Here is a 22,288-nt window from a genome sequence, read left to right as displayed (position 1 = left end):
GTAAAAAGAGAAATCTGTTTTATTTCCCTAGAGCTGGTATTCTGTTACAGTGCTGTACGTGGCTTATTTGGATTAGCCTCGCAGTGAGCTGGCATGTGGCGATGGTGATTGCTAAATGTTGTACTGCAAGTCAGAAGCATTTGCTTTTCAGATCTTTATTGCCTTTTCCCCGTCATTTTGAAATGCACAATATTTACTGAGTGCTTAGCAATATTGCTGAATGATCTAATTTATTAATCTTGTCTCTCTTAAATTCTTATTTCTTAATAATAATGAAATATGACATAGTCTGAAAAGGGTTATCTTATAAGCGTGGAGAATTGCCTAAGAGCATTTTTTGCAGTTCTGTTCAGATTGCAGCTCAGTGTTCAGTGTGTGCTGTTAGACTTGTTGCCCTTTTAGACATAGCAAATATAATTTTAAGAATATGTTGGTAGGTATTGAAACCCTTCATTGTCTAAAATACCAGAGTAATTCAGAGTGCAGCAATGAATGTGCATCTGATACTGAAATGATGTTCCATCAATAGGTTGGATTTTATTTTGAATTGATGCTTAGTGAAAATTGAAGTCTAGCTGTGCAGTAAGTGAAACTCCTTCAGGAGATTTCAGTCCGTCACTGATCCTGTTTGATGTTTTATGGTAAGGGCACAATTGCAAGACTTTCAGACAAATTTTTCTTTCTAATCTTCCTTTTGCTGTGTTGGGATAGATAGCAGTATTAACCTACCATATATATAGGAAAGGAACAGAAAATGCACAGCACTTCCATGTTGAAGCACTACAGAAGAGTAAGGTGTTGGATATCTTAAATGATTCATATAATCATAGATTCTGTTTTGTAATTAATAATACAAAAAAGGTGATCGTGATGCACAAACTCAGAGCATAACTTGTGAATGTGCTTGAAAGAATGTTAAAATGTGCAGTAATTTCTGAGATTTAAAGGAATCTCAGTGTGGGGATCCTACCAAATGTACTACAGTTTTGAGTTGCTATCAAATCAGCTTGGGCTTTCCTGCTTTTTCCTGCTGAAATCATGTTCTCCCTACAGTAAAGACCCTTACCAATAGGCAGCAAAATGCTGTGTTCTTCAAAGACTGAATGATTAGAAATTGAATTCATTTGCCCTACCAAAGAAATTATAACATTTGACTTCTTAGTGTAGGCTCTTCTTAATAGCAGCCTTAGACCTTTAGTATGTCAGAAGCCATACTGAATTAATTAGGGGTTTGGCAATTATCAAAATGATTGTAAATTAGAGTCCTAAATAGCTGGCTGCTCAAATGTATAGCATGCAAACTAAACCTAGCCAGGCTTTTATTTTTTATAATTAGAAAATCTGTTTATTATCTGGCTGGATTTCAGCAGAGACTCTGTAACTTTGTAACCTGTAGTCCATAATCAATTTAAATAGATGAAACATCTGAAAATCAAATTTATTTTAGCCATTTTGCATCATTGTTTTTAATGGTGTAATGTCTGAAGGTTTAATAGTGGTGTGACATTATATATAACTTAATTTCCTGGTATACCTGAAAGGAATTGCATTGGTGTTACATATCTGGATTGTACTAAAGGTGTACTTATGTGAGGACTGAAGTGAAAGAATTTCAGTGTCTGAAAAGGGAATCCTTTCCTTTGCTTTTTGTTTTTGATTATGTGCTACTTTGGCATTTTAAGCCGTGAATGGAGACACTTATTACCAGCTGCTGTTCCATTGTAACAGCTTCCAAATGAGGTCCATGACTTTGTTCATGGTTCTCATATTAACTCAAATTATGTTTTCATTGTAGTGTGGCCAGCAGGAGCAGGGAAGTCATTGTGCCCCTGTACTCTGCTTTGGTTAGGCTGCACCTTGAGTACTGTGTCCAGTTCTGGGCCCCTCAGTTTAAGAAGGACATCGAAACACTTGAACGTGTCCAGAGAAGGGCAACAAGGCTGGGGAGAGGCCTTGAACACAAGCCCTGTGAGGAGAGGCTGAGGGAGCTGGGATTGTTTAGCCTGGAAGAGGATGCTCAGGGGTGATCTCATTGCCCTCTACAACTACCTAAGGGGTGGTTGTGGCCAGGAAGGGGTTGGTCTCTTCTGCCAGCAACCAGCACCAGAACAAGGGGACACAGTCTCAAGCTGTGCCAGGGGAGGTTTAGACTCGAGGTGAGGAGGAAGTTCTTCACCGAGCGAGTCATTCGTCATTGGAACGGGTTGCCCAGGGAGGTGGTTGAGTCACCATCCCTGGAGGCATACAAGAGGAGATTGGACGTGGCACTTGGTGTTGATAGGTTGGACTCGATGATCCTCAAGGTCCTTTCCAACCTAAGTTATACTGTGATCCTGGAAATGGTTTATAAGTGGGATCTAAACAGACCAGGGTTTGAAGATTGTGTCATGAGTACTGGAGTTCTCCACTTGTGTGGTTAATCTTGCCATACCACCTCAATCGCAGTCTACTGGAATTTTGTACCTTAGGTGTCTGTACTAGTAAAGGAAGAGGGGGTGGTAACTCAAGCCTGTCCATGCTGTGTCTTTAGGGAATGCTGCCATTCTGAATGATGGATAGGTTTTAAACCCCAAAGAGCTGTTTGTCATTTCAGTACCGAGCTGAAATTTCTCAGAAAAATTGGGAAACACATGAAGAAGAAACCCCTAACATTAACAGAATCGTTGCAAGATTTATTAAAGTTAAAAAAAAAAGTGAAAGAAAAAAAAAGAAAGCTAAGAACCAGCAGAAAAATACCCTGGGAATTAAAAAAATGTATTAGACACTTCAGTTTTCCCATTTGATCCTTACTCAAGTGGGTCTGAGGCTATACAGGATGCCTATACAACCCCAACAGTCACTGCTTCTGAACAGTTTCAGGCTCATGCACAACAGCAGAGAAGCCTTCTCAGGTGACATTACTCTTAGTTGAGTATCTTCTTTTATGTTTTATGCTAAAATCTGGCTGAGCCTGAGATAAAATAGCAATAACAGGGTTTTTTGCCTTTTCTAGGTAACATTCAAATTTCTTGGATTGATGATACATCAGCATTTGTATCCCTGAGCCAACCAGAACAAGTACAAATAGGTAAGTGTTTCTGAATTTACTTCAGCATTAAGACTTGACTTCAGCTGGCTCCTGTAAAATGCACTGAGCCAACAGGGTCTGTGATCCTAATGCCAAAACTATAGCCCCATTTTAGCTAGCTCTGTAACTGAGGAAAGCATTGCTAGCACTTCTTGCATCTGAATTTCTTACCTCTGAAGCATTCATGATTTGCAAACTGTATGTAATATAGTTGCACCATCAAAGGTCTGAGGGAAATGCTGTTCATGCAGCAATGAGTGCATTACGTGATTGGAGGGAATGAGCTTTTATCTAAACTGTCTTAAGTGAAAATGTTCTCGGAGCTGTGCAATCACAGATGATATGTTCGTGAAGTAGCAACTTATCTTGAAATGTCTGAAGCTTTTTATTTCAGACCTGATAAATCTTAAGGCGAGTTTAGTTTCCATGGGTGAAGTTTAGGCTGATTAAAAATGAAAGGATTGGAATTGTTCCACCTATTTGTCTTTCAAAGAGGATTTGTCTTTGTGGTGAAATACTAACAGGCTGCCCAGAGAGGTTGTGGGGGTCTCATTCTCTGGAGAATTTCCATTGCATCCGCCTGGATGTGTTCCTGTGCAACCTGATCTAGGCAAACCTACATTAGCAGGGAAATTGGACTAGCTGATCTCCAGAGGTCTGTGATTCCATGGTCTGATGTGCAGATAATCTACAGGTCATTGTAAGTTTATATATTTGTGCCTTTTTTTTTCCCTCCTTGTTTCTAGCTGATTGCTTGTTTCTCTGAGTGAGACTTGCAAGACTTTGTTTTCAATAAAACCCGTAGGGTTTTTATGCCATTTTGTAAGCTGGAAGCCTTCCTAGATGGTGCTACAGTAACTTACCCACTGCTATCACCTCAGTTACTCATCTGACTTGCACGTTGGCACACTCTCTACTTCAGTGTGAGTAGAAAAGGCTGCTGCATGTATAAAAGCTTATCACTCTCTACAGTTAGAATTGGAAGCTGCATCAAGACAAATGCTGGCTAATGTTTCATAATCACCATGGAATTAGGTGCCTTACATGCAGGTTGTACCTCTGTGTTTAGTAGGGAAAGAATTGTTCTTGAGTTCCACTGGGCCTTGTCCTCTGTCAGTTACCACTGTTGGACTTCTGTGTCTTTTGAAAGTGGTAGTTGGGAAGGCTCTGTTTCTCACTTTTTTGCAAGTAACCTGAGAACAGTAACAAGCAACAATCATTTTTTGTTGGGGGTTTTTGTTTGTTTGTTCTTCCTGTTGTGGTTTGCTGTTCAAGGTAGGTAATTAATAAAAAATTGTTGAATGCTTGGTATTCCCTTAGCTGAACATCTGGAAGACAGATCTTACTGTTGTCAAATTGTACTTCATGTGGCATCAGCATTTCTGTCAGACATGGAGCATGTGCTTTTTAAGTGTATGGCAAAGATAAAGCAGTGTCGCTCTCGAGTTGCTAAATGCAAGAGATGTCAGAACAAACTTTTGACATACAGCTTCTGGCTCTTAGGACTTTCAGCTTGCTAGATAAGCTTAATTTTGGATGGTATTCAGCTTTGTATATTTATAAGGTTGTCTTTTTATCTGGAAAAGTTAGTATGAAATAAATACTATTTCAGTGCTTCTTAACTTACAGGGGTCTAGACTTTATACAAATAGTCTGAAAATGGTGGGGAAGATGGGACAGACTTCAGCTTGTAATAAGCTTGAAGTAAACCCAGTATTTGATTTTAATTCATAAATCTGTGTAGCCTGAAGTATTTCAGTGCCTTTTCAGTGTCTCAGCCATTTTGGGCAGCTAGCTAGGTGGAGATTGATCAGTTAATGCCTTCTATCAATGATAGGCTCTTGTTCTTCAGGATTTTCTTGAATTTTGTTGCCAGACAGCTTTCAGTGAATATTTAGGTCACTAGTCTGAAAAAAAAAATAATCCTAAATGCACTCTTAAATAAAAGAGATTTCTTTAGATGTATTTGCACTTTTGGAGTCTTTATAGGCCATCTAAAATGTACTCTTTAAAAAAATGCTCTTTCTTGAAGGTGTGTTAATTTTTAAACCACAGAGAAAGTCATTAAATACATTAGATTTTTAAATTGCTTGAAAGTAAAATTCGGTTTCTGTTCTGAGGCATTTGACATCTGTTAATGGAAATAATAAACAAGTTCATAAAAAAATGTACCTGGTTTCTTTTCCCCTAGCAGCTATCACTTGCTCTTAATTCTTTTTACCTCAAGCTTAAGTGCAGTTGAGTAGTGTCTGTGTTCTGATTATCAGCAACTTCTACAATATTTGAAAACACTGGTTCAACTAAGAGTAATTTTAAGACTCCTCTTGAGAATGTGTTTTTCTGGCTGTTTTAAAATGCAATAAATGGACTTAATCTGAAATTTTAAGTACATGTGAAAAGCAACTGCTTGTCATACATGGCAAGCATTGAAATAATGTTAAGTTGTTCCATGTGTTAGTGCCCTGATAAATGAGCTCATGCAGAATTTACTGTGTGCATGATATCTTCTTCCTCTAGGCATTGAGTAGACCAATGTGTTTAGACAGCAGGGGAGCAATGGACTAAAGCAGGTGCAGCAGCTGAAGTTGTGATAGCCAATGATTGTTGTTTAAGTCTTTAACTTTTCTGAACTTACGAGTTTCTCAGGGTTGGACTTTATGGTTTATTACTGTTATTAGTATAGAACCTTGTACGTAGCATGAATGCTTACCACCACAACTTAAAAATATACACATGTGTATTTTGAGATTGTGAGCATGTTAGACTTTTCTCTCTGAATTTGAGGAAATGGCAGGTAGAACCTACTGCATTACCCAGATTAATTGGAAAATTGTTTCACATGGCTGTGTTCTCAACAATAATATAATGTGAAATGCATGTCAGATGCATACTGTGGGTAAGAAACTTCCTAAATGTAGATCAAGGAAGTTTGGGTCATCCTGCAGTGTCAAATCTTAGCCATTACACTGTTTAAACTTGTAAATTAACAGATCTGAACATTTTACTAGTGCTCCTGGAAATTAAAATTCCCCATTTCTGTACTAGCAGGGAATGAGATTTGGTGAGTTTCTGCTTGTGTTGTTCAGGACTCCTGACTATAACAAGAGAGTGAATTGCTGGTTGATACATTGTCACGGTTTTACAGTGGAACCTGTAGTATCAATCATAATAGAGATAGCTATTGCACAATTTTCAGCATTACTGATGCAGAATTAAGAGGATTGATTACAGATTTGCCTTCAGGCACCTGTAGCCTTCCTTTTTGTCATCATTAAAGCAACGCCCTTTACTCTGTAGGTTTGAATATAGTAGTTTTTCTCTTAATACATTGTTGGAAGTCTTTTGACTACTTTTGTTTGTTTTTTAGACTTGATACATTTCACAGTTTTTGTTTTGATTACTGAGGTCTTTACAAAGTTAAGATTTTCTTAATGGGCACCAAAGATTAACATAGTATTTTAGCTCAGATTATTTGTTTTGGGTGTGGTTTTCTTCCCTAAACAAAAGTTTTTTCGAAATCTGAATTTCCAAACATGTGAAAAGGAATAATCAAGAATTGTTTGTTTTATTTTAGTAAATGCAGTACAGGTGATTTTGAAGAGCTAGATTTTCTTAGCTTGAACAGGTGGTCTGTGTTGGTGAAATTGATAAAAACTTTAATTCTCTAACAAAATGTCGAGACTTAACACTTTCTGAGTACCGTACCTTCCAGCCTGTTTTAGGTTTGGACAACTGAGGAGATGGAAAAGGGAGGAAATAGGCATGTTGAAAATAGGCAGGTTGAAGCACACATTTTATGATTGAATGCTGCAACTGGTATTAAGGGAGTTGAGACTTCCTAATAGTTGCATTGAGGCTGCTGATCTCTGGACGGCCAACTATAGCGAGATTTCTGGGGTTATGTTGGCCTCAGTAAATACTTAACTTCTTCAGGGCTTTGAAATTTTTTAAAGTGATTCTGAGGTCCAAAATAGCACGGTATTATAGGTTTCAAACAATTAGGTTCCAACTTCCACACAGTTAAATAGTTTTACCAGTAAGAGAAATTGTAAGTGAATTTTAATTATCTTCTAACCTCAGAGCAAACCAAGATGTTTTTTGGTGTGATTCAGTGCAGAGTGATCCTAGATCTTTCATGAGATTTTGCTACTTTGTTTTATTTAACTGTCAGATTTTAAAATGTTTTTAAAAATGAACAGTTTGCAGTGATTTCTTCTCTTTAATCTTCTTTGAGGACAAGGATCTTGAGAAGCACACTGATGAAGTGTCACTTCATTCAGCAATGCTAAGCAAGCCTGCTCCTAGTTACCTTGTCACATGCAAAAGGTTTCAGAGTGGCAGCACAGCTATTATGGAGAACGGAAAGCAGTCAGTCACGCCTTCTGTAGTTGAACTGGCACTTAGTTGTGATTCCCTTCAGTCACAATTGAGATTTATTTGACTCTACTGGAACTAGACCTGTGTATGATATTTTCTGTGGACAGTAGAGAAAACTATTTTCAGGATAAGGTTTCATCTCAGTAAAAGTTCTAGCAAAGCTGAATACATCCAGCAAAATAAAACAGCTGCCTTGCTGGTATGTCTTGATGGCCAAGGCTTTAAAGGGTGCTGTTTGTCATATGTAGGTGTCTTAGCCTGGTAAATAAATCCATTGATCAGTTTTGACAGTAACAGTTTTAGATGGATTTACTCTACTAGAAGTCCACTGTGCTGTTCAGCTGTTTGGTGATGAGTTACTGTGAGCATTCCAGAAGAAAATAATAAAATACAAACCAAAACACAAATTTTCCCCAAACTGTAAACAAAACTCAAACCCAGGATTTAGTGGAACAGTGAAGTTTGCCTTTTGTAAAGGTCCAAGAGTAACATGCTACGTAGGGCAGTTAGTCCCAGGATCCGTCTTTCCTGCTAAAAGAATGTGCTTGGTTTGTACTCTTCTGGATTATTTTACATGTCTGTGAATTTTTGAAAAATCACTAGTTCATTTTGAAAAATCAGGCAGTTTAGAGCATCATTTTTTTGTATGTACTGGGAGAGAAGAGAGCACAAAGATGGTGAGATTGAACCTGTGCAATATTTCTGTATTTGATTGAGTGCCATTCGCAAATAACTCTGAGGTACTACATGGATTTACTCCAAGTGATGAAACATCAAGAAAGAAAACTAAATACAGTTGTTTATTGGTGGAAGTCAGTATAGCTTGCTCTTTGCCTGATTCAGAAGAATGCTTGGAGTTTTAAGAACTCTCCATTTAGTCTAGTGGGGGAGGGAAAGGTGTTCCAGTGCTGTTCTTGTCCTTTACACTGTTCTTTATTTTGACTTTCAAACCAGACTATTTTGAGAACAAAGTTAATGGTAATGGAATTTCTTTTAATTGTGTTTTTTGTTTGTTTGGATGGGCCATGTTGGTCCTTTTGGAGGTCACCCAAGGTTTTGTGTTACCAGGGTTTCATGTAGTACTACATAGATGAGCCACATAGCAAGCTCTTTGTTTTGGACAAAGAGTGGCCAGGGAAGTAGCAAACAGGACAAAGTTGGGTACTAATTATTTTACATTTTCAGGTGGAGCAGCAAGGCTGTGACTGAACCAGGTATGAAAACAAACTGATTTAACAAGTATTACCCTGTCTGACAGAAAAATGGGATAAAGAACCCAAAATAGGAAGCAGAATGTAGCTTGGTTAAGTTGGAGAAAATTTGTGCGTAATGCTAGTTATAAAAGGAGGTAGGAATCCTGCCTTGCCAGAGAAAATAACAAACAGTTTAATACTGAAGAATATTTAGGGTTATGATATATTGCAAGACTCATGTGAGATAAAGACACACCCCGAAAAGACTGAACTAAAATTAGAGATAAGAGCAGAAATCGGCAGAAATGTTGGCTAATTAGTGAGAGTTCTGTCAAGTTTGTACATCTCTGAGACAAACCAACAGAGTGTGCTCAATGCTTTTTGTATTGAGTCAACGCTAGCAACTATCAGTGATTTTTATCAATCTTGGGAGAGAGGCTGGAGAATTGCATTTAAATTCCTGGTCTGACTAATTAGTTGTGTGTTTAACAGTAGTGTCTTGCAGCAGAAATTGTCTAGATGTTCCTAAAGGCCTGAAAACTTTATAGGCTAAACCAAAAGAACATGAGTACTGCAATACCAATTGCAGTAATACTTAATGTAATACAGGTGAATTATGCATTGATAAAGACATGTGCTGTTTCTTTTAGATTTATGGCTTCTCTGGGAATATGTTCATACATCTGCTGTATTGGAAGCTCTGATGGAATGCTTTCTGTAGTGGACAGTTTAATTCCACTTAGGTTAATTTAATAGAAACTGTTTAATTTGGGGGTTGAGTCTCTACTTCTGTTTTCTATCTATACAATAATATAGCACTGATGTTTCAGCTCATGAAACTTTGACATACTGGACAATGCTGTGATGAAAAAAGTATACATGCAAACTTCTGTTTTCTATAATGCAGCATTAATAACCCTGGAAGTCAATAAGTAAGGCTGTGGAACCATAGAACAAGGAAGGAGAATAAAACAAAATACTGAATTAGCTGTGCATTACTCAAATACTCTCCATCTGACCAAGGCAGAGTCCCTGTGTTCTAAGTAGAACATGATGAAATTACCACAACATCTATACAGAGATAATTTTAAGGCTTCACTGTGCACTTTTTAGTTCATTATTTCCTAAACATGAGTGCTTAGTATTGCGCCCTTAATCTGTTTAGTTCTGTATATTAATTTTATTGAAGTTGTGGGGTTTTTACCTACACTGGTCACTTACATATCTGTCTATGGAGAGGCTTAATATTGTCAGTGGCCATCTGTCAGGATTTTCCTCTGCGTAAGAGGAAGGACTTGAAAGAATATCTTTGCACACATTCCTCTTGGATCGCTCAACGACAGTCAGCCTGTTTAGTAGCTTGCCTGGCAATTAGGGAAGATGACATCCTCTAGAAATGCTTAAAATAATGTACAATTACTGCTATTGTACTGTGAGACAGAAAGTTAGCTTATGGCTGCAACTAGAGCAACAAAGTGCAGCCCTGTGGTCTTGGTTACTAGGTCAGGTTTCTCACAGAATGATGTCTATCTTACAATTTCAATAAGTAAACAACCCCAAGCTCCCTTTAGTTTGTTAGAATTCACAAAGCATTCTAGCAGTGCATTTCTTGCATTGGCAATGCAGGATGATGTCACTTTTTACTTTGTGTGGCAATACGGACAGCGTGCGTCAAAAAGGCATCAGAGAAAATGTATTTTAAACTTTTGCAAGGAGCTGCTCTTTGGTTCCAGACCATGCAAGGCTGATTAATGTCTGTGGCCCCTTAGACTACTCCATCAATGTGCCTTCATTTCAGTTGTTCAGTGGATGAAGCAATATATTCATCGTAGAACTTACATTAAATATACATACATATATGCATATATTTGTGTGGCTAATTCTAACAGGTTGCTATAAAATAACAGGCCTTATTTCAAGAAAGCAGAGTTGCCTTTGTTCAAAAGTATTGACTCTTAATTTAAAAATACATCTGTGTAAGGCTGCATAAAGATGATTTTTAAAATTCCTCCCCTCCCTTAAATACGAGCCAGATTTGTCTGGGAATGAAATGGAAGAGCCATAACACTGCCTCTTAGTTTATAGCAAAACAAATAATGTGAAATGGCTATTGTGTTTAACAAATCACTATTTATCAGATGAGCCATGGTAACTACGTGCTTGATTTTAGCATGTAAAAACATGCTTGAGTTTAACTAAACAAATTTTACCCTGAGGAATGTCGGCTGGCATGCAGTAACTCCAGTGTGCGTTATTAATTCATTCATGGTGCTTGCACCAGAACTCCATGGGCAATAAATATGCTCCTAATTCTTAAAATCAGATCCTGTAGCTTCACAGTTCAAAACAAATAAGGGGTGTGAAAGGAGGTATGCATAACATCTCTCTGGTTAATGCAACAGTCTCATGAGGCCATTCATCATAATTGCTGGTATCTGTTCTTGGGATTACAATGAAATACACAGCTCTCTTGCCTGGTTTTGTGTATGTTAGAAGGACTTTTCATCATCATCTATATGCCACGACTGGTATTGGAGGTAATTAATTTCATAGCAGCATAGCCAATATGCAGAATAGGTGATCTATTTTGAAAGAGTTAAAACCCCAGATCCACTTACCTTCCTCACCTTTTCTGAATTGTGATTTGCTTGCTAATTCTAATGCTTGAGCTAGAGGCAGCACAGAATACCTCTAGTCAAGAGAGAACACTTCAGCTGGAATCAGAAAGCTGGAGGTGCATCTGAAATTTCCACCAAAAGTTTGGGAGTATGTAATAAAACTGGGTTTTTGTCTTCTTTGTAGTTAGAGCATTTTAAAATTTCCAGCCCAGATACATGGAAAAGAGTCTGTTGGGAGTTTGTTTTGTTTTATATTTAAACTGGTTCACTGGTTGATTTAAAATACTTTCAGTGAGTTAGGCTGAAAACAGCAGAGGACACCAGCTGACAGTGAGTTTAATATGCTGATTCATCTGTTATAGTGATGGCTTCAGTCCAGAGCTTGGCTTGCAGACTAAAGGTTGAGAGCTGTGAAGATGCTGGGACTTGAAGGAATTTTGGGAAATTGTTGCTGAGTGAAGGCAGTGACAGTTTTTTCTTTACTTTTAAAGTGATTCTAATTTTGTATTGACAGAAATCCTTCTACCTTGAACTCCCAGTCTTTTTTAGTTAAATGGAGTCCAAACATTAGAAAGATACAAGGGTGGAACAGCTGGGTATTAGTTCAGTGTTGCTTCCACGGATATCTTGTGCAACCAAAAATGCAGCTCAAATAAGCTTATGTTTCACAGCAATCAAACAGAGTTTTGGCAAAGGCTTTGCAAATGTCGTCTTTTCCTGGCAGACTTGCAAAATAAACCTGCTGGGTTAAGTAATGAGACTAAAAGGGAAAAAATCCAGGAAATCTTTTCTTGCCAGCAAGCAATCTGGGAGAGGGTTATGACTGAAGAATTGATGGTTTCTAATTTAAAAGCATTTAGTAGATTTAACCCTTTTTGTATGAAGTCTGACTCTGAGAAGAGTTTTGCATATGTAATACCATGTGAATTTAGGAGAGTACAGCATTTTGGTTGTGGTTTTTTTTCTTTTAATTAGTCATGATGGAACTAAAAGTCATTTACATGAACAGAACAAAAAGCTCACTGCCTTCTGCTTTTCAAAATAAATTATTCCAGGAGAGGGCATGCTGTCATTAACAGTGTTTTGTTGTAACATCACTCTTCTTCCCCGTAGCTGTAAACACCAGCAGGTATGCTGAAAGTTACAGGATCCAAACATACGCAGAATATGTTGAGAGAAAACATGAAGAAAAACAGGCAAAGAGAAAATGTACAGAAGATAGTTGGAAGGAGATGGAAAGGAAGCGGTTAAAAACTCAATGCACACCTTACACCCAGAGTCTATACTACTGTGTTAACAGGTGAGACTTTTCCTGCATTGCTAACTCTTCTATGCATACTGCGTTTCTAATAGAAGTTGAGAAATTTTCAGGTAGTTCTTAACCAATAGGTGACTTTAATCTGCATGTATGTATTTGCCTATAAACCAGTAGTGTACATCAGCTGTCACAAGATCATAGGTAAAGGGGCAGAGGGAATTTAATGAGAAACATGATTAGACAGATTTTAAAAAAATTCAGGATCTTGAGGTTTTTTTGTTTTCCATGTAACACCTCTGAATGGCTTCTGTCATCTGAAAATGTAGCTGTCATCTTAGACCCTTTTTAAAGGCCATGTTGGGTTTTGGATGGCTTTCCATGTTTATAATACTGCCACAGAGAAGGGTTTAAATTGCTATCTTGAGCAGTCATGATGAAATCATCCTTCTGCTTCAGAAACAGGAAGGCAAATGATGATACTTGCATGGCTAAAACTAGAAAAGGTGTTTAGTTCATTATTTAAGGAGAGAATAAAGTCAAGAGATGCTAGGTTTGATTCTAGTACAGTGTTGTGTTCTATATTTTCGTTACCTTTTTACCCTCTTACATTAATGACAGGGTTTGGATATGATGGTAATAGGAAGCTTCTTTCTTAGTCATTTGTGTAGCTATGAATGAGAAGGGTCTTTTAGTCAGTAGAGTTGTATAATTAATCTATCAAGTTATTGCCATTCTCCTCCCCCACCCCAGGATTCTCTCAGTTCTGTATAAAACAAGTTTCAGTGGAGTACTGAAGTGAATTTTCTGTATTTCTGTAAGGTGATATTTTGGGCACTTTCCTTGTTTGTTTAATTGGGGTTCTTTTGGATCAGAGTGTTTGTGTTTTCCCTAGTTTGACAGACCAGATGAGATTGTCATAAAACCAATACTGAAGTCTTTCTGCTTTTTCTCTTTTGGGAATGCTATGATAAACTCTAGCTCTCATTATATCTTCCTGTGAATGTTATCTGTCGTGTAACAAATGTACTAAACTTGTTCTGTTCTTCTCACTTACATAAGCTTATGATTTGCCTACTTTGTGAAATTAAATGCAGGTGTATATTTTGGCTGGCTGTCAAATGTTCATGGCTTTTGTCATGGTGGCAATTCTAAATGTGGTAGAGATATGTTTGGTCCCTAAAACCATATGGAGGAACCTGGTGATAAAAATCTGTATGAAATGAATTTAGTTTAATTGAATTATTGTAGTTAGGAAAACATGGGAGTGCATACAGTGGAGAGATGAGTAGCTGTAAAGATTGTTCTCCCACTAGCTTACACGTGGCTACAGTTTAGGTCTGTAGTTAAGTCTGTATTAAATGGTCTGAAAATACTTATTGCATCTGGAGTCATAGTATCATAATATCAGTCAGGGTTGGAGGGGACCACAAGGATCATCTAGTTCCAACCCCCCTGCCATGGGCAGGAACACCCCACACTAAATCAGGCTAGCCAGAGCCTCGTCCAGCCTGCTCTTAAACACCTCCAGGGACGGGGCCTTGACCACCTCTCCAGGCAACCCATGCCGTGGTTTCACTGCTCTCATGGTGAAGAACCTCCTCCTCACATCCAGCCTGAATCTCCCCACCTCCAGCTTCATTCCATTCCCCCTAGTCCTATCACTACCTGAGATCCTGAGAAGTCCTTCCCCAGCCTTCCTGTAGGCCCCCTTCAGATACTGGAAGGCCACAGTTAGGTCACCTGGGAGCCTTCTCTTCTGCAGACTGAACAGCCCCAACTCCTTCAGTCTGTCCTCATAGGAGAGGTGCTTCAGCCCTTTGATCATCCTTGTGGTCCTTCTCTGGACATGTTCCAGCACCTCCATATCCCTCTTGTAATAGGGGCTCCAGAACTGAGTCTACAGCAAAGAAATACTAAGACCTTGTTCTATTTTCACTAGAGGAAGAATCTCGTCTTGGTTAATGGGGATTTTTGGGTGTCTCACAAATTCTAAACAGGTGTCAGTGTGGCAATGTATGGTTTGAAGCATAGACAACTTTTTTAACATGTACTTTGGAAAACAGTAAATGCAGAAAGCTGATTTGTTACTGTCTTGCAAAGTCCAAGTGTTAAATTTGGAAAATTGCTGAATAAAATTCTCAGTGAATTCAGTAAAATTACAATACCCTGCAGTGAGTAATGTGCCCAAGTAATTAATTTCTTTGAATGTTTTTAGTACTTTTTTTTTACTGTTGTAGGATTCCACAAGAAGCAGCTTTGTTTTCAGATAATCAACATTTGAAATAGACTTGGATAGCAGCCTTTATTTTGTTGATAGACCTTCATTTGTAACTGATGTTACATTAATTTTTGTTCTCTTGTTATTCCATTAGTAAAATTATATGATCCTGTCCCAAATTCCCTTTCATCCAAGTCTTTGTACATGTTTTTTCTTGGTGTTATTTTTCTTTGTTACTCTTCAGATTGTGTTCTCTTGTCAAGTAATTTTCTGTTAATGTTTTCTCTGAAGTGTAATCTGGTCAGACATAACATGGAACTGCAAACTTTTTGGTCTTTCAGTTCATTCAAGATAAATATTTTTGTTTTGAGACAAAGATATCTCAAAAATATTTATGTGTATTATCTATAACTACTTCTATGTAAAATACTTACATAACCAGGACAAACATAGCTGTGTGCATGTATATTTGTGTTTATTTGTCCCAATTAATTTGAATCATATATAGTTGAACACTCAATACTGTGTATCCAGCAGCTGATCTCTTATAATAGCTTCGTGTTACTACATCCTTTATTTATTTATTATTTAATAAGCTTGCTGCATCAGTTTCTGCCAGGGAGCACAGCTGCAGAAGAGCTGTTCCTCTCTGTGATGACAGTATATCCTGGCTGTGTTTTCATTCAGTAGTGAAGTTGTTGGGTATTTCTTGTCAGAAATTTTGTCTTAAATTGACAGATTGAGACATAACAAAGGTTATTTAATTCCTGTCTTAAGCTACAGTTCTGTATTATCAAAGAACTAGTCTTCAGAAAATATAGCATAATGGTATTAATGGCAGTCATAAGGTAAAATCACTCAGAATTAATATATACCCCTTGCATATAACTTATTACTGCTGTTAGCTATCAAAATTGATTTTAATGGAAATATGTTTAATAATTAATGTCAGATGGAGAAGTAGAGGAGAAACTGATGCATTTGATAAAACTTCAAGCACTTAATAGGTTGCTATTCTCCAAAACGGTTCACTGTTCAGATAGGTGGATCATAGTCTCCTGTACATTATATAGTACTGCATCAGCAGCATTATTTTCCCACCTTTTGTCCCCCTCCACTTGCTGATTCCCACCCCCCTCCCCCCTCCCCCTAAAATAACTGTCATATTACTAGTTGGAATGCTGCTTTCCAGTAGCTGAAATAACATTACAGTTCATGGACAGTTTAATCTGTATCTAAATGGGTCAGGTATCCAAACAGTTGGGGACCCTAAACAAGTAGTGTATCTGAACTGTACTGTTACTGATGGGTATTGGTTTGTTCAGTTCTTCCACTTTGTTTTGCTGTTCCTCAACAGAGGAAGGAAACTGAGACAGAAATACAGACACACTCCACAATAGCTAGTATAATTAGAAAACTGAACTTTGATTTAGTAGTGCTCTAACTTGTGTAAGCAACAATACTGATTTGCTACTATTACTAAATGAATAAATAATACTGCTGTAGTCAATTTAGGTCAAAGAAGAATAAGACACATATAAACCCATAGTCATCTAGAATCCATGCAAACAGAGAATGTAGACTAAAACTAATATTTGGGGAGAAAACAAGATTTTGCCAGTTCTTGATTATAAGCTATAAATATATATTGGATTTTGTGCTCCTGGTTTCTTTTGATAATTTCCACATTCCTCCTTCCCTGAACCTTGTAGATAGGTCCATAAGGCCTGACAGGAATTTTTGTCCTTTGTTACACAGCTAAATGAGCACTAAAGGTCGAGAACTTGTTTCTCTTTAATCAGAATAACTTCCCAAGAGCCTTAAGTTCAAAAAGGGAGCTTCTTCCTGCAGTGACTACAAGTTCCCTTCCAAGAGTCAAGTCCTCAGAATACACCTGAAAAGTCCTGGGAGTCATAATTTATAGCTCCAAAGTTTTTCTTCCTTATGCATTTACAGACTATTTTTTCCAAATGTAGAAATTTTGCAAACTTTTCTAAACAATCTTTACAAATATATAGTGGGGTTTCATTTTCTGAATGCTTTTTGTTCTCTTGTAGTTTTTTTTTCTTTCCAAACCTAGTTTTTTGCCTCTTTACAATATGGCAGTGCCTTATGTAGGATAAACAGTTCCATCCAGCTTTTTGGCTTGCATCTTTTTATTGATGGTAGTTGCAGTGTGACTCAAAATGATGATTTGTAAGAAATGGTGAAAGAACATCTTCTGTGTGTGAATGTTTTTTGGAAAAGCCAACTATTCATAAAAGGAAATGGTGTTTGTGCTCCTCAAGTGGAAGCAAGAACATAAGGTGTGATCAAATGCTTCATGCTTATTGCCTTTGGACATCCCAGAAAGAGTCTGGTTTAAGTTGCAAAATGTTCAGCCGAAAAAATTCCATTTCAAATCCAAACCCGTACAGCCAAATTTAACAGTCCATTATCTGAAGCCTTACTGAAATACCTTAATTCCCTGCTATTATTGGTTAGAAAGAAAAAATAAAATAGCTTGTAAAGCTTTGTTCTGTAAAGAATAGAACATGACTTAGCTGCATGCATACAGCCATTCTGTGTAGTTCTTGATGAAAAATTAAAGGCTTGTAAGTGTAAGACTGCCTTTTAAAAAACATGTGTTGTGCTAAAAAACCCTTAAAGTAGACATTTAAGTACCTGATAGTTATATCTATGGAATTTTGTCATGGGAACAATTTTTTTGTAATTCCTGCATCCTTTCTTATGCCAATTTGACTTTTGTCATTTGTCTTTTGAGGAAATAGAACAGTAGCATTCCAGTAAATTAAAAAAATCTCTGCAGTGTTATTTCATTGCAGGCTGAATGAGATGAAGCTCTAGGTTCACCTTCATACTGTGTTAGTCAGGCTTCATGCAAATACTGCCTATGTGTGTGCAGGCTTTTTGCTTCTTATTTTATCAGTCCATTGGACACTTCACTTTGAGGCCTGATTTAATTATATTTTGGAGCTTGTTGATTTTCTCTATCTTTATGCAGCTTTAAAAGCATTTCTGTTATGTATAATTCCAGGAGAGAGGGTGAAATTAACATATAGTAGAAGCCTTTGATATTACATACAATCAAGATGTGTGTTTGAGGCTTAACAGTTGTTTATAAGTTAGTGTCTATTGAGAATGTTTTATAAGAATTATCATAGCTAAGAGAATATAAATTAAAACTAGGTAGGGGTAGAGAACAGCTTTAATTATATTTGAGTTGAGTGATTTCATCAGAACAGCAGCTAAGCCTAAGACATCTGTAGCACAAAGGGTGAATACCTCCATCGACATAAGACTGGATTAGATAGCCAACTTACAAAACTTCATGATTAAGTTCACAGTACACCACTTACTGTAAGTTCACAGTATACCACTTACTACACTTTATCCTACTACCTAATAGATATACAATAATTAGTACCTATGTAACATTCTTATTCGTGACTTCTATAATAGTTTTTCTCCTACACTTCAGTTTTACAGGTACCAGTACAGTGGGAAAGAGAAGCATGAGTCCTATTCAGGAAGAATCTGGTTCAGATGATATGGAAGAGAGAGAAGGTCAAAATCCAGAATGTAACCAGACAGACTCGTTTGCAGAGTCCCTTCCAGATGGTAAGAAGAGAGCCAAAAAGTTCAAAAAGATCAAGACGGAACAACTTCCAGCAGGTAAGCACAGTGTTTGTGCACATGGTGTTCTGTTATGTTTGAAGCTACCTTAGGCATGAACAGAATTCAAGTTGGTTTCTTGAATGTCTTCAGTTATTGCAAAGTAACTTGTAACAGTGAACTTACTCCATTACATTCATAGAAGTGCAGAAAAGTTCTTTAAGCTTAATATTGGGGCATTGGTTACTTTTTTGGTGGGTTGGGGGTTTTTATGCTGCAAAACCCAAAAACCCACCCTCCTTCCCAACAACAAAACAACCTCAACCGAGAACAAAACCTCATCTGAGATCAACCAAAGGAAGCAGGATGTAGTTGATTCCTTACTTGATTACATTTTTCCTTAAAGGAAAGTGTTTTGAATTTTGTTAGCTGTTCTTTATATTTTTCTTTTATTTTTTCTAATGTGACTTCCTAGTGAAAGTTTCCCAATATGGTTTTGCATATCATAAGCAAAACTGAAGGAATTCTGGAACAGGAATCTAGAGTAGATTTTCTGTTAATCCAATACTTCGTCACAAAATGTAAGGTTAATTTAATGTGAAAGTTTTCCCTTACCATTGATTAAATGGAATCATAGCATGCTTGAATGCACCTAGCTTGATGTGCCAGATGTGTGTTATTAGACAGTCTCTGTTGCTTGCAAATGAGTCCAATTTTAATAAAATCTACCTGCTGCCCTGAAAGCTAATATATGTGTCTTTATAATTAGCACTTGAAGACTATCCTGATAATACTGCTTAGCATCCCTTATTTATAGTTATTTGTGAGATATTTCTGTAAACTGAGAAAACAATGGAATTTCTTGATGTGGTCAGAATATTACTGGTCTCTGCAATTAAGCCAAATCTTTTGACAGTCTATCTGCCTGCCCCTCACCACTGCTGGCACACTGCTTGCCACAGTGCTCTTTTAGGCAGAGTGCAGTGTGACCCAGTCAGACTGCTGATTTATATTCCCTAGTATAAATAAGTAGGCTGCACTCTACTGAAACCCTTTCCTCCCTAGAACGTTTCCTGAGAATGTGTTGACTTTGAGATGACTGAATGAAGGAGTAAGCTGCCAGACAGGTGCCATGCTACTGGGCCCTTAAACTTAAGCAGGTCCTTTAGCCGTCTGGGTGTTTTGCATTTATGAATGACTTTGCTGTGGGGTTATTTTCCAATAACACTTGGCACTACAGTAATGGAAAATGAGTGTGTTTAAAACCCTTTCCTAGTATTTTGGATTGGTGCATCATAGTCGCCCTTAACAGTTCTTACAATCTACCGCGTGCTTTGAGCAAGCTTTCGCTTAACTGGAAGGCTCACTGAGCCATGAGGAGTTCATTCACGTTTCAAGGATTGTTAGTTGTTGAAGCTTGAAGAATCTCACTTTTGGGACTTGCAGATTTTGAAAAACAGAAAAAATAGCAGGGGTTTGTTTTAAAAGTGTCAAATTGTGATTTTTTTTGCCTTTTTTTTTTTTTTAACTTCTGCAATGTATTCTATAAGTTGCCTTTTTTTAAAAAAGCTTCTTTAGAACTCACAATTTAGTACTTAAAAAAAAAGTAGTGCTTTTTATACAAATTATAAACCAAACAATTTTTTTTCTGTCTTGTAAAACTATTTTTGATGTATACATTAATATATGCAGAGTTCTGTGTGGTGTTTGTAACCATAGCTTTTAGTGTTCGTTATGTGGTTAAAGGCTTTTCACTTAGGGTTGATGGAAGAGATCTTTTTCCAGACTTTGATGCCTACATATTTTTTAGCTAAAATACTTTAAACTCTGAGTGTCTGCTCTAGCCACTTTGGTCTAGAAACTGGTATTGTAAATCAAATATCCTTCCTCCTAACTTGGTAGAATAAAATTTTTTTTGGGTGATTCAACAGCTGTGCTTAGAAATGGCTTTCTTCTTGTAGTTCAACAGGGCAATTGGGCCATGGAAGCATATGCAAAATGACAAGACTGTCTGCTGTAATTCCAAGTATAAAATTCATGCTCTGTATTTGGCATTATGGAAATACACCTTATCAGAGTTAGTTTGATTCATCGTCTCCACTTCGGGCTGGAAATACTCTTCACTGTCTTAACTGCCTTAAACAAGAATAATTGCAAGTACAATAATAAATAGCATTGACTTCATCATCCCAGTTATTGCAAAACCAAAATTACTTGCATTAAAAATACTAATTGCAAAAGATAACATTTGCCATTTGGCTAAGAAGCTTGATATTAACCTCTTCGGTTTCTTTTTCCTGTTTTTTAAAGTGCTCACTGAAAGAGTCTCTTGGTTGTCTTTTGTAAACATTGGCTTGCCAGTAGTGTATCTAGAGCCTCACTCTAGTGGAGAAAATACATCTTTGTATGCTCTGAAAGAATAAAAAGCTGCTTGGTTTAAGTTTTATTCCTTTCAGTGTTTGTGTATTGAAGTTATTAATATGTTGTTCTATGACTGTCTTTCAGGAGGCCTCACAACCAGTTCCACTGGAATTTTTGAAGTCCCTGAAACATGGTAGGAAACAACTGCCTTAACAAGTGGAATTGACTGAAGGCAGTTGTGAGAATGCACCTCTTGGAAGCCATACTTTATTTAAATTAAGTGGTGTTAACAATGCAGTATGTGTTCTGAAAAAAATCAGTTTAATTATTTTAAACTGTTTATTGAACAATCACTGTCCATTTTACTTCTGTGTATCTATCTAGTATATGGCTTGTTGTTGATCATGTGAAATCTTTGCTGTTGTAAATGTTGTTAGATGTAAGAAGCAAGACTAAATGTATTTTGGTCACCTACTCTGGCATGCTGGCTATGAAATGTACAAAAAGAACTGGCACTCTGACATATTTTGTGCTAGGCTATTTCCTGTGCTTGAGGACAGTTTTACCACAAATCTCCTAATCTTTAGCTATTTTTTCAGGTAAGCCTTTTTGGAACAGGTAGAACTGCAGTTTCACATACTGCTTTCTATCAATATCTTTACCTGGACATCTCCTTTAGTTTTCCATTTTCTATCCTCCCCTCCCAGCCAGTATTCATCTAAATACCAACTTTTCTCATACCTTGGCCTTTCCAAAAACCCTTAACTTTCAACTTTCTCAAACTTTCGTGGTGGGAGGTAGGTTTGTTTGGTTTTTTGTTTGGTGTGTGTCCCCCCCCCCAATATCTGTTGCTGTTTTGCCTCCTAAGTCTCAATCTGTTTCTTCCTTTCTTCTTCCCCAAATTGTGGGGGGTTTTGTAAAAATGTTTTTTGTTACCTGTGACAAATCTGCTAACTACACCAGCCCTTTATTTGTCTAAAAAAAGATCTGCATTGGTAGATTTCAGAAAATGTTTGATATCTAACATTTTTTGTATCATGGAAATGAAAACAAAAGATGTATTTCCATAAAATGAAAATTAAAAGACATTTTCTTAGGACTGGATTTGGTTTTGTTTATTAGTTTATAATTTTTAAACTTTTTTTGGTGAATTCCTCTTTTGTTCTTCATGGTATACCAATCTCCTGTGTTAGCCTGGGGTTAGCAGACCCTTTTGGTCCATGGACTGCTCCAAGATATTTGTGAAGCATAACCAAGAAAAGCAAGCATGTTGTCATAAGTTTTAAATTGTTATGTGTTTCCCTTGGAGGAGGGAAGAGTTTTACAAATCAGTGAGTTCAAAGTTATTCCTGTGGAAGAGTGGGCTATTAAGAAGGTTTCACCAGATTATGTTTTCATTAGTGGGAACTTCTGTCAGTCAAACAATGCAATAACCTGTTTGAAGGCATGCCGAATGGTTTTTGATTTTAAATGATTGTGAGAGCTATCTAGAAGTTGCATTGCAACGGGAACAATAATTTAAAGATGTTGAATGTTGAAATGGTTTGTTCTAACTTTGGATTAATACCAGTAGTGTAATTA

The 22,288-nt window shown here is 37.1% G+C and overlaps 1 protein-coding gene across 2 annotated transcripts in view; it reads left to right on the top strand.

The window, feature by feature from the left end:
* The window catches only part of PARN (poly(A)-specific ribonuclease), a 49,888-nt gene extending 28,077 nt beyond the window's left edge, over positions 1 to 21,811 (top strand). For both annotated transcript variants that reach the window (XM_068147101.1, XM_068147102.1), the window contains exons 21-24: positions 2,993 to 3,067; positions 12,369 to 12,555; positions 18,213 to 18,406; positions 20,852 to 21,811. In XM_068147101.1, the coding sequence (XP_068003202.1) occupies positions 2,993 to 3,067; positions 12,369 to 12,555; positions 18,213 to 18,406; positions 20,852 to 20,904 (509 nt within the window). In that variant the 3' untranslated portion in view covers positions 20,905 to 21,811. The remainder of the gene's footprint in view (positions 1 to 2,992; positions 3,068 to 12,368; positions 12,556 to 18,212; positions 18,407 to 20,851) is intronic.
* Positions 21,812 to 22,288: the final 477 nt, after the last annotated feature.

This window comes from Melanerpes formicivorus, unplaced genomic scaffold (genome assembly GCF_026170545.1).
Source record: "Melanerpes formicivorus ecotype bairdi unplaced genomic scaffold, bMelFor1.0.p_v2 SCAF_14, whole genome shotgun sequence".
NCBI lineage: Eukaryota > Metazoa > Chordata > Aves > Piciformes > Picidae > Melanerpes > Melanerpes formicivorus.
The sequence above is the reverse complement of the archived record's forward strand: the minus strand, read 5'-3'. Positions and strand labels throughout refer to the sequence as shown.